General features: G+C 43.1%; 1 protein-coding gene across 1 annotated transcript in view; it reads right to left on the reverse strand.

The window, feature by feature from the left end:
• Positions 1–6,513: 6,513 nt before the first annotated feature.
• Positions 6,514–12,203, reverse strand: part of MTTP (microsomal triglyceride transfer protein) — a 59,112-nt gene continuing 53,422 nt past the window's right edge. Inside the window, exons 16-18 of the mRNA XM_075285601.1 lie at positions 11,930–12,054; positions 11,432–11,602; positions 6,514–7,602 (exon numbers count right to left, since the gene is read on the reverse strand). Coding sequence (XP_075141702.1) covers positions 7,434–7,602; positions 11,432–11,602; positions 11,930–12,054 — 465 coding nt within the window. The 3' untranslated portion in view covers positions 6,514–7,433. The remainder of the gene's footprint in view (positions 7,603–11,431; positions 11,603–11,929; positions 12,055–12,203) is intronic.

Genomic DNA, 12,203 nt, shown 5'->3' on the forward strand with positions numbered 1-12,203 from the left:
GTGAATGGGGAGTGCCGGCGTGTACGCTCCGGCATGAGCAGAGCTTGCCGTATACGCCGGCACTCCCCATTCACTTCAATGGGACTGCACGGAGTGAAAGAAGCAGCCCATTCATTTCTATGGGGAGCGCTCGTATCCCCGCTCCCATAGAAATGAATGGAGCTGCTTTAGACGCCGCTTATTCTGAACGTGTTTTACGTTCAGAATAAGCTAGCGTTTACTCAGTGTGAATTCACCCTTAGATGCAAAATAGATGGAGAACAGAACACCATGTAAATAAACAATGAAAAACCATATATATCAGTTCACAGGAAAGTTCTCTGGGTTTATGGCTTCTTTGATGAGTGACGTGGTGTCTAGTGGTTGTAAAACGTCATAAAACCCTGGGCCTGGTTTAAACCCCTCCGAGGTCTTCATCGCCGATGTTGGTTGGGGGGCCCATGTCAAAAGTTCGCCACGGGGCCCCGCCATTCCTAGTTACGCCACTGCTCGTGATATATTTCCAACTACCATTTATTTTCTCAAACTTAGGGTTAGTTGGCATATAATAGCACCACCAGCGGATCCCTAGGAATTTTACTTTACTTAGACATGGGTCCAGTGAGTCTTATCAGACTCAGCTTCACAGATTCCAGTGCACGAGGAGTTCTGCAATGAAGTTGGGGAAGTATACCTCTAGACATCAAGGAGCATGTACATGAAAGCCAAAGTGTACTGCCCCAGCTTCACCGCTGAACTGCACATGCATTACTACAAAAGCTTTTTATAAATAGGTATAATAATATAAGAATTTGAAAAGGAATATTTGAGACACTAAACCTCTGGTCCATAAGTACCTGTTGGTGGTTTAGGTTGCCAAATTTAGAGGACCTGTCACCAAGTACAAAATTCTAAATACATACCATTTTATTGTCCCTGATCAATTTGGCATTTTTGTTTTTAATCCTTTTAGCTGGTGAAAAGATATGGCCTGGAATCTCATATGTGAATGAGCTTTTATTAGCCATGGGGGTAGTAACCTTATATTTTCTCTGAGAGTGTTCCTGTGTGTAAAAAAAAAAAAAGGTTACTGCCCCATTGGCTAATAAAAGCTTATATAATTCACATATAAAATACCAGGGTCATAACTTTTATTGGGTGGACATGTCTGTTTTAGGCTAATGCCCCATGTAGCAAGCTGCAGCAAAAAAGTGCTGCGGGAAAAAACGCAACAGTAACATTGCGGTCTTTGCCACAGCTTTCCTCTGCAGACTTTCTGCTTCAAATATACCTTTAAGGAAACTGCCAAGTTTCCGTAGGTAGGTAGGTATAATTGACATGCTGCACTTTGCAAAAAAGCGAGCGGATTATTTTCTGCGATATGTGGAGGGGATTAGCCAGAATGCTATTCACTTTGCAGTTAATATAAAAAGCCACGTTTTTTGCCACGGTGTTTACGCTGCAGCAAACTTGCAGAATTTATGATATGTGAGGCCCCAGCCTTGTCCAAAATTAAAACTATTTATTTCTCAGAAACAGTGATACCCATGTCCATGTACTGTGCTTGGTATTGCATTTCTATATCAAAATTTGCAAAGAACAATGGTGGAGGATTTACTCATCAAGAGAAGCCATAATTCTGGCTGAAATTGCACCAAATACTGGAGCACCACCAAAAATTCTCACTAGCCTAAAGCTGGAGAGAACCTTTTATTGGAGGAGTGAGAGTAGATATAATTTGGGCATTTGTGTGGACTAGAGTGACATGTTATATGTGAATTGGGTACTTCATCACATGACTCCACGACACCATAGCTATCTAAGAAACAAGGGTTTTCTATAATAAATAATGTTTTAGAAAGACAGATTCAGAGTCAAGTGAATTAATATATAAGAAATATATAGATATTTATGGAGACAACTAACGGAAGGAACCAACGGTTGCTTCTTTCTGCTATGGCAGCTCCATCTCCTTATGGGTTTGTCGGTGTCCATATCTCCAGTCGAGCTGTCATCCAGTTTCTGATAATCCCCCACAATTATTGGAATAATTTCTAATTCAAATATCCAAGCATGTCCCATTTTTGCGGGGTTGTCATAGTGCGTTGTACAGTACACACATTTCCAAGATACCATATTTTAGGAAGATTAACAGTTTTGTTGTTCCTGTAGTCATGGTGTCTCTGAGCTTTAAGCAGTCACCTCGGGTCCTACAGCTGTTCAGAATAAAGCCACAGGCACTCTCATTATGCTCAGCTGTCGGAGCAGCTAATAACCAGTGCGCTGTCATGTTAGCTGACCTCATGGATAATATATGCATCATGGCTGAAATCAGTGCTCTTTACAAAGAACTCCAATAGACGGGGGTGACAAATGCACATTTATATTAGTTATTATTACTTCATCCACTTCTTACAATTTTCTGTCCAAGAAATATACAGTATGTAAGAGCTGAACTCTAATTCCAGTTTATATACTCTGTATGGGATGGTTCTCCGACCATAACAGATATTTACTATTCAACCCTACATGCTGTAGCCCAATGTTTTGGGATACATTTTAGATACTTCTCATCCAGCCTGCCGAACACTTCCCATTCACTTCAATGGGAGCGCTCGTAACAGCGGCGTTTACGAGCGCTCCCATTGAAGTGAATGGGAAGTGTTCGGCAGTCTGCTGTAATGCCGGCGTGTACGGCTCTCATACACGCCCGGCGTTACTCAGTGTGCATGCACCCAAAGTCTGTTATCAACTCAGTGCATGATTCATGCCATCCAGGCCATAGATAAAGGGAATGGTGTGTCTGGTAAACCTACAGAAGAGCCCATGAGCAAGGCGGGCACTGTGTTTCCTTTTGACCCATGCATTTAGTGTAAGGCTGTGTTGACATCTGTGCCAAAGTCTCTGTAAGCATCAAAAACTGCCACCTTAAAAAAAGTGGATCCGCCGACACAGTTGACTACTGTTGTGGGGTGCAGGAGTCTACTGGTAGTGATGCTGATATGATGCACATAAGAGCTGAGGCCCAATCACAGACCTCAATCGTCCCTAACATCATTCATGAGATGGGGCGCATACAATTATATTGTGTGGAGGGCTGCTATGGGACATTATTTTGTTACACAGATCTTCGAGGTGAAATGGGGGGCAGTTTATGAAAACTCCAGGGGCCATGCTACCCTTAATCCAATACTGACCTTATCATAGCTGCCGTTTTTGCGCCTCATGAAAGTGATGTAGGATTTTTAGGTTTATTGACAGAAATGATCACTGAAACCTATTCCAGTTGCAAGTGTAAAATGAATTGGTTCTTCTGCCATAAAGACTGACATTCCATAAGCCAGTCTTCATAACTACGTCCCATTGTGTAGGGAGAAAGAAGATGTGAACTTTATTCTTCACCTATTGTCAATGGTGGTTACTTTGTTCTCTCTATATAGGTGCGTCTACTCAATCCTTCCTGTGGCATTAAAGAAAAAAGTGATCACTACAGGACATAATGTGTCAGCCTATTGTGTGGGCCACTGACCTGAGTGAAAACAGCAAGATTTAAGACATTTTTAAAAGAATATAGTTAGTAACTTTTAAAAAAATATATCACCTAACATTTTTTTTAAAGCCTAAGTAAACTTTCAGACAACTTTTAATTTTATGGCAGTACTAGCAGTTACCCGCGACTTCGTCTGCGGGTTGGCGGTGGCTTATATGTGTTGTCCCCCCATCTCTGTCCCCAGTTCATTGTCCCCCCCCATCTCTTCCCCTAGTTTCGTGTCCCCTCATCTCTGCCCCCAGTTTCTTGTCCCCCCATCTGTGCCCCCAGTTTCTTGTCCCCCCATCGCTGCCCTCAGCTTCATGTCCCCCCTTCGTCTGCCCCCAGTTTCTTGTCCCCCCTTCGTCTGCCCCCAGTTTCTTGTCCCCCCATCTCTGCCTCCAGTTTCTTGTCCCCCCATATCTGCCCCCAGCTTCATGTCCCCCCATCTCTGGCCCCAGTTTCTTGTCCCTCCATCTCTGCCTCCAGTTTCTTGTACACCCCCATCTCTGCCCCCAGCCTCATGTCCCCCCATGTCTGCCCCCAGCCTCATGTCCCTCATCTCTGCCCCCAGCTTCATGTCCCCCTCCTACATCAGCCCCAGTGTAGTAGCACTCACCTTGGCCATGCTCCCTTGCCGCTGCTCTCTCTGCTCACTCAGTGCATATAGTTCTCGGGCTGCTGCCTGTATGTGTTCTATATGTGGCAGAGCGAGGCCCCGGCGCCAGGTTGCTATAACGCCGGGCCGCGCTCTGCTGCATCTACAACACACACAGGCAGCAGCCCGAGAACTATATGCACTGAGCGAGTGGAGAGAGCGGCGGGGGAGCGTGGCCAAGGTGAGTGCTACTACACTGGGGCCGATGTAGGAGGGGGACATGAAGCTGGGAAATGTGTTTGATCCCTGGGGACACCCTCCTCCCCCCCGCTGCACTGACCTGTATGTGGAGTGTCGGGTGCAGCAGCCTCCTCCGACCACGATGTGTGCAGGTGGCCTAGTATAGCTGCGGCTCCGGGACGATGTGCTGCCATCTTGTTCACTGTGTTCCTGCTCAATCGGCATGCTCACATTCAGTCCCCAACCTATGGTGCCGCAGCCCTGGCTCTATAGCCCGCCCACAGCCTGCCATGCACCAGTAGGAGGTGCGTGGACAGACCAGCGCTGGCAGAATGCCAGCTTCTACAGCCGAGCCTGGAGGGGTCTTTGGAGGGTCACGGTGGCAATTTGGGGTGAGTGACCCACATTTAAAGTAGCCTACTAGCTTTTCCTGGGAAATATATAGGTGTGTGTGAAATTTCACCAAAATCCATTCAGCCGTTTGGCTGCGATTGAGGAACAAACATCCGAACATCCAAACACACAAACCCACAACCTTTCACCTTTATAATATTAATAGATTTGTGTCATTTATCATTTCTGGCATTAGCTTATTTATTATATTGGTTCCTTACTGTGAAATCTTGCATTTTGTTTATAATTTCCCTTGTTTCTCTATTGAGAGCTGTCCCTGCTACTCACTATCTACAATATTTTCTGTAAAATGAAGAGAAAATGAGTGTGGGGGAGGGTCCCTGAAACATCTCTTTTACAGGCACTATAAAATGTAGAAAGGAGATCTCATCTTTCAGGTGTCACTAGATAGTAGAGGTAGTAGTTGTAGTTCTACCTGTATTTCCAGAGATATAGTCGGGGTTGGATACTTATATGCAGCTACTCAAGATAATATAATAGATTCTATAATGAGACACAACTGTTTGAAGTTTCCCTCCTCTATCCTCATTTTCTCTTCATTTTACATAAGCCATACTTAGCTCACACAAGTAAGCAGGGACAAATCTCAAGAGAGAAGCAAGGTAAAGAATAAAGAAAGGAGCCAAAATTTACTAACCCCTTCTCAACATCTGCCTTACTATTATGACGACTGTCTGAGTTTTTATAGATGTCAGCCCATGGACAGCAGAGATCCGGAGCTAATGCCTGAGTAGACTTTGCGCATGTCAAAAAATGAAAACTTCTAGGGCTGGTCTCGACTGGTTCTGACCAGCCCGTACCTTTGCCATTGCAGGCTGTTTCCCACTCCGCGACATCACAGGAGCCGACCTGGTCCTATAGTTGTCTGGAGCCTTATGAAGGCTCTCAGACTTGTCATTGCAATATTACAATTAAGGCTAATAAAAATTTGATTAAAAAGTGATCAAAGCAATAAACATCCCCCATAATGGTATAACTAAAAAAAGCACACCTGGCCCAGCAAAAAAGACAACCAATGCATCCCCGTACACAGAATTATTAAAACGTTACGTGTGTCAGAATTATTTCTTTCAAAGTTTTGGATTTTTGTTGAGGGATTAAAATGCAAATAATACTATGTAAATTTGGTATCCCTGGAATCATACTGAAACATAAATGTCATATATCATTTTGGTTGCATGGTTAACACTGTAAAAACAAATTGTGGGGAGTCACAAGTAAAAATTAAAAAAAAATGCCACCAGCAGGAAAGGGTCAATACAGTGTATTACAACATTAATTATTGAAACAAATACTGCCAGAAAATCAAAAGTTGGCATAAACTTTAGTAATTTTAGTCCTGGTTCATATCTGCGTTCGGTATTCCGTTTGGGAAGCCTGCTTGGGAACCCCCCGAACGGAATACCGAACGCATTAAAAAGCAGTTAGCTAAGAGACCATATGGACCCCATAGACTATAATGGGATCTGTGTGTTTTCCGCGTGCTGCCCGCACAAATCATGTGGAGAGAAAAATGCATTAAATATGTTTAAACTTTTTTTTTTTTTAAATAATAAATATTTTTGTATCTTCCAAATTCACTTGATTTTGTGATATTTTAAATGAAGAGATTAACAAAATGATGACAAGCTGAAAAGTTGTAGAAACTAGCATAGTTGAAAAAGTCTATATATATCATGTGATATATTTATTAGCAACTCATATTTTTTGGAGTATCTGCTATGTTGAACAAAAACATATCCAGAAGTGGTTCATGGTATTTTATTTTTAAATATTTTGTCTTTGTTACATTTAGTTTCACAGCAATAAGTTCCATCCTAATCTTTCTACAGGGTTGAAGACTGTGACCACAAGGTAATGTCATTTGAATTATGGCATCATGGGGCATCAGAAACAAAGAATAGAAACAGAGTGACAGTCTTGAAATTCCAAGATCCCATCAGACAATATTACAGTTTCTTAAATACATTTATTTGGTCCTTCTTGATGATACATTTTGTTAAAGGTGTTTCCAGTTTTTTAAAATGTGAATTTATGCTTCAATTGGTGGGGTCCAACTCTCAGTGTCCATGTAGATCAGCTGTTCAAAGACACCCCTAGCTCTGTACATTTAGCAGTGTTGGTATTTGGTATTGCAGCCTTGTCACATTCAAGAGAATGGGCAATGCTGCAATATCCATATATACTGGTATGGCTGGAAGATCTAGCTAATAAGTTTGGGCATTTCTCTGGCAAACACCTGTATTACTGCAGTGCATGCGCTCATTGGTTGTATAGTGGTGCCTTTCTTCAGTGCTACATATACAGAACGATATACTTCAGCCAGTATGAGCTGCTTGTTTCAGTAATAACTTCACAAAGTCGTAAGAAAATAGTCAATTTTTGCAACACATACTGAACAGTAAATCACGCGGGTTTCTCATGCACAGGCCAAAATGAGGGAATGGATAACTAAATTGGTAGTAGGCAGTCTCAGCGCTGAGGGTATAATACAGACTTACTTTGTACAATATTAGTGCACTTAGAAACCACCACAATTTATTTATTTCCTAACACTTTACAAATGACTTAAATAAGTGTAAAATATGTAAACTTCATGCATGCACCAGAAAAATACAGTACATACACAACCCTCCTAAGATACGCACTGGTGGACGGCAGGGGTATTACACGTTAAAACCAGCTGTCTGTGGAATCTTGTTGCTCTCCAAAAACTACCCTGCACATATTGGAGTTCTCCTGATGAAGAGGAAGCTCAGAACCTGACACTGTTTGTACTTTTCCTTTTCGAGAAATGTAGGACTTGCCAGAGGGCAATCTCTCATATCTTGTGACGTACTGCCTGCAAAATTGAAATGAAGAAAAAAAAAAAAAAAGAGATTCATTCAAAAGGTCCACTAAGAATCCAAACAAATATAAAGAATAAATAATCCCGTATATAACTCCTCACATCTCCTGATTTTTCTTGCTATTCTTTTCTCTTATATCATAATTACAAGGCATGAAAAATAACTTGGAAACACAATAGTCATGTTGGGCGGCATGGTGGCTCAGTGGCTATATTCTGATAGATAAAATTGGCTTTCTGTAAAAGTTGACTCTTGTAAGTGTTTGGATGAGAGCCTGCATGGCAGCCGCTAACTCCACAACTATCCCTGCAATTTGAGCCTTTAGTATAGTAGGGCATTATTATTATTATGGGGACACCATTACTAATGGAGTACTATGGAGGAGATAGTTACTAACAGGGCACTAGGGGGAGCACAATTATTTCTGAAAGCACCACATGTGACAATAATTAAGCAGAGGACAGTAGCTGTATCGTATCAGTATTTTGTATTTTCAGGAAGGGTAAAATGTATGGCACTATTACTTCTGCAGCAGCATATTTGGGGACATTCAACAGCATTAAGGGTAGTAATACCATCACCCGTGAGTCACTGGATGTAAGGGCTCGTTCACATCTGCACCCAGGACTCCGTTCTGCAGGTTTCCGTTTCCTGCACAAAACAGAGCAGGAGACGGAAACCTTCAGGACTCTTTCTCACCCATTCATTTGAATGGGTTTGAAAGGTGTCCGGCCGTGAGCGCTGGTGAGCGTTTTATGCTCTCCGCTGCGAAACTGTTTTTTTTTTTAAACGGACACAGAGTCGAACAAGCAGTACTCTGTGTCCGGTTTAAAAAAAAACTGTTTCGCCGCGGAGAGCATAAAACGCTCACCGGCGTTCATGGCCGGACTCGGCATGACAGGTTTCAGTCTTCTGCATCTTCTCCTGAGAATGGACTGCCGAACGCTAGTGTAAACCCAGTGTAATAGGTAAATATATCTACTGTCTTTCCTGTGTCTGCATCTGATCAGTACTATAGTTTTTGGTGTGAGAGGTGGAGGTGGGTTTTGAGAATTCGGTACACATGCATTAGGACTCGGGATCCAGATTTTTTTAAGAAACTGGCAAGACCCCAATGTTCTATTCACCTCCACTGAAATCTTTGGCATGTGCAATTCCAGGACAATACTCTCCCAGCTGTGGGCATCAGGATCAGTGTGGCATTCAAATTCAGCACAGAGGAATGTGTTGGACAGTGCAGGAGCTGTCAATCAAGACCAAGGTACTAGCAAAGGACAGAGTATACTAAGAACAGCCATAACATTTACTGGTTTGGGGGAGGAAAATCGGGGTACGTCTTCTAGTCCGAATGTAGTTTAACTAACTCACTGTTGGTGGTGGAGTGGCGTCACAACAGACAGGAGCAAGGTCATTGCTGCAGAACGCCAGCGGTGGCAAGAGAGGGGCTCTGCTGCAGAGAAGCCACCATTGCTACCGGGTTTCCGCTGTAAGGGACAGCAGAGACCTGAAGTTAATGCCCTCAAGTTCACTCTGATTGTTGGGCACTACACTGTCCTTTTTGGTCTGCCAAAATTAAAAAATGGCCACGAGATTGCGAGGTCCGATTAGTTCTTATGAGAGCTGGGAGCGTTATGAAGGCTGCCAGGCTTTTCATAGGAATATTGAGGGTGGTCTAAAAGTTCAAATAACCCCCCTTTCCCAAGAATACACATACAACTAAAAACACACATTCACATTAGGTATCCCTGTGTCCAAAAACGGCCGGTCTAAAAACTTATAAAAATACTTTTCCCACACAATGAACGCCGTAGCAGAAAAAAAAAAAAATTGAACGTGCTGAGCTGCCTCTGATAAAATTTTTTAAAAAGTGATAGATATTCCCTAAAATGGTAAATATATTTGGTATCCCCACAATCGTACCAAAACATAGAATGCAAGTGACATGTCATTTTGCCAGCACAGTGAATGACACAAAAGTGAGGCCCATAAGAAAGTCACACAAATGCACTTTTTCTCCAATTCAACCCCATTGTGAATTGTTTTCCAGTTTCCTAGTACATTGTACCATTATGAAGAACAATTTATCCCACAAACATTTTAAAGAGGTTGTCCAAGCTAAATATAACATTTTTAAATTAGGCCAGGGGAGGTTCAGGACTGTCTGGTCGAATCGTCTTCCTTCTTGTTCATGAATTTCTCAAAAGTTGTGATGTTCTGGATCCCTTCTGTAGAGGCCGCTAATTGGCCTTAGCAATCACAAGACTACTGAGGCCAATCAGTGGCCTCAGGAAGAGAGTTGAGGATATCATAGGTAGTAACGTCCCTACTTCACTTCATGAGGCCACTGATGGGCCTCAGCAATAATATGACCACTGAGGCCAATCAGCTACTTCAGGAAAGGAACCGGGGACATCACAGGTTGCTGATTGGCCTCAGCTGTCACATAGGGCAGATACTTCCGTTGGAAGACAACAATGGAGCTGCAGGACTGGACCACTTGGGAAGGTGCCAGAGCACCAAGACAGGCGAGTTTGGTTATATATTATTTTTTACACCTCTCCTGGCCTAATTAATAAATAAAATTTTACTTCGGGAAATCCCTCTAAGCAGTCATATGGCTCTTTGAGAAAAATAAAACAGTTATGGGGTTTGGAAGGAGGGGAGTCAAAAACGAAAATCGAATAAATGCCACCAGTGGGAAGAGGTTATCATTAACATAGGCAAATTCCACTGCAGGGCCACCTGTCAATGGGGCCACCTTCTCAAAGTGAAACAGCTTGCCAGCTGTAACATCCCAGATGCCTACTGCTGAAGTCGCTGATTGACCTCAGTGGTCACGTGGCCACTGAGGCCAATCAGCATCCTCAGGAAGAGACCCCGGGACGTCACAGGTAGGAAATCCCTGCCAGAAGACAACAACGGACCGGGAGGACTGGATTGGGCTGGGAGCAGGGGTGAGCCTGCTCCTTTCGCCGCCCGAGGCTAACTGCAGAAAGCCCCCCCCCCCCCCGCCGGAGGAGGGGGCGTGGCCGGGCGGATCAGGGGCGTGGCCGAGTGAAGGGGCGGGGCTTAGTCCCGTTCGCCGGCAGAGAGTAGGCCCGGAGACTGCCTGCTCTCTGCCTGAGCGTGAGGGGAGGCTGCCGGAGCAGCGCTGCTCCAGTGGCCTCCCCAAACCACCGCTCGGTGATAAGCCAGTCCAGGACAGCTTGTCCTGGACTGGCTTAGGTTAGCAAAAATGCCGCCCTCCCTGAGGCCCTGGCATAGTGCCGCCTGAAGCGCTCGCTTCAGGTCGCCTCATGGGAGGTGCGGCACTGGCTGGGAGGCACCAGAGCACCTGAGTAAGGTAAATATCTATGGTTGAAATCAGTATGTTAGTGCTCTCAGGGAGAGTTTGTAGCAACCAAGCCTGAGAACTGTACAGAGAGTAATTGTCTTGTGTAACCAATAAGCATGTGCTTCTGCGCAAGTAAAGTTGAAGTCCCTTTATTTTACACAATTGTCTCCTGCTAATTTCTTGAATCATTCCTCTTCAGGGAGACCATCATCAGACCCCTCGCCTTTTACCCACATCCCAAGCTTGGTGACCCAATATTCCAATCACAATAAGTGGGGGCTGATTTTGCAGTACTTTCACCTGCAGTGGTGGCAGGTTATAATTAGTATATATTATTATTATATATCAGTCTCAAAATGTCACCCTGCTAGTGGATCTCTGATGACATCAGTTTTACATATACATAGGATCTAGAAGAATCCATTTATCTGTTACAAAAACTTTTGAAGTATTAAATATCGCATACATGTTCAATAAATAGAATTTACCTGAATGGATATGTCGCTTTATCCATTTGCATGCAAACCAAAAATGGATATGATGAAAACTTCACAGTTGTAATAAAGTTGAAAGATGACTCTGTTTCAAGGCGGGTTTCCATCCCAACACTTGCAAATTCCGAATCAATGGTTATGTTGCCTATAACAACCAAAGCCCCACTATAAAAGAGAAGGTGACAAGTTAAAAATCAATGAGTATGGTATGTGTATAAATAAATACAAATGTCATCTGAACTATGACAGACTATTCCGACATGTTAATGACAAAAAATTGTGATTGAATGATAGGATCCCTTTAAATCTTAGCATGCTGTTGAATATTACAGAAAGTTGTAATATAAAGGTTTCTGCAATGTCTACTATGGTTTAGATGAAGTAAACAAATAACTCCTATTTTTTGGGTTGGAAAACAAACACAAAAATAGATGACTTGCTAGGAGAATGTTGTACATGCAGATGAGGAGTGTGGCAAATAGGTTTTCTTACCGATTATTAACACTGGTTTTAGATTCTCTATACCAAAGGCTGAAGTCCATTCCTCCAGAGATATCAATGGCCAGTCCACCCTGGAACTCTGCTCTGGCTTGCAGCCCAGACTGCAGTTGAATAGTCTAGGAAAGTTATAGCATGGTGTCATTATCAGTCCCAGGGATGTTCAATCTGAAACCCATTTCTATTATTGCACAATATTACTGGTTTTAGCACGGTAAGGCTAACATCAATCTGTGTTTATTGTCACATTCTGGAAAATAATAGCTTA

This window comes from Leptodactylus fuscus, chromosome 1, assembly GCF_031893055.1.
Source record: "Leptodactylus fuscus isolate aLepFus1 chromosome 1, aLepFus1.hap2, whole genome shotgun sequence".
Taxonomy (NCBI): domain Eukaryota; kingdom Metazoa; phylum Chordata; class Amphibia; order Anura; family Leptodactylidae; genus Leptodactylus; species Leptodactylus fuscus.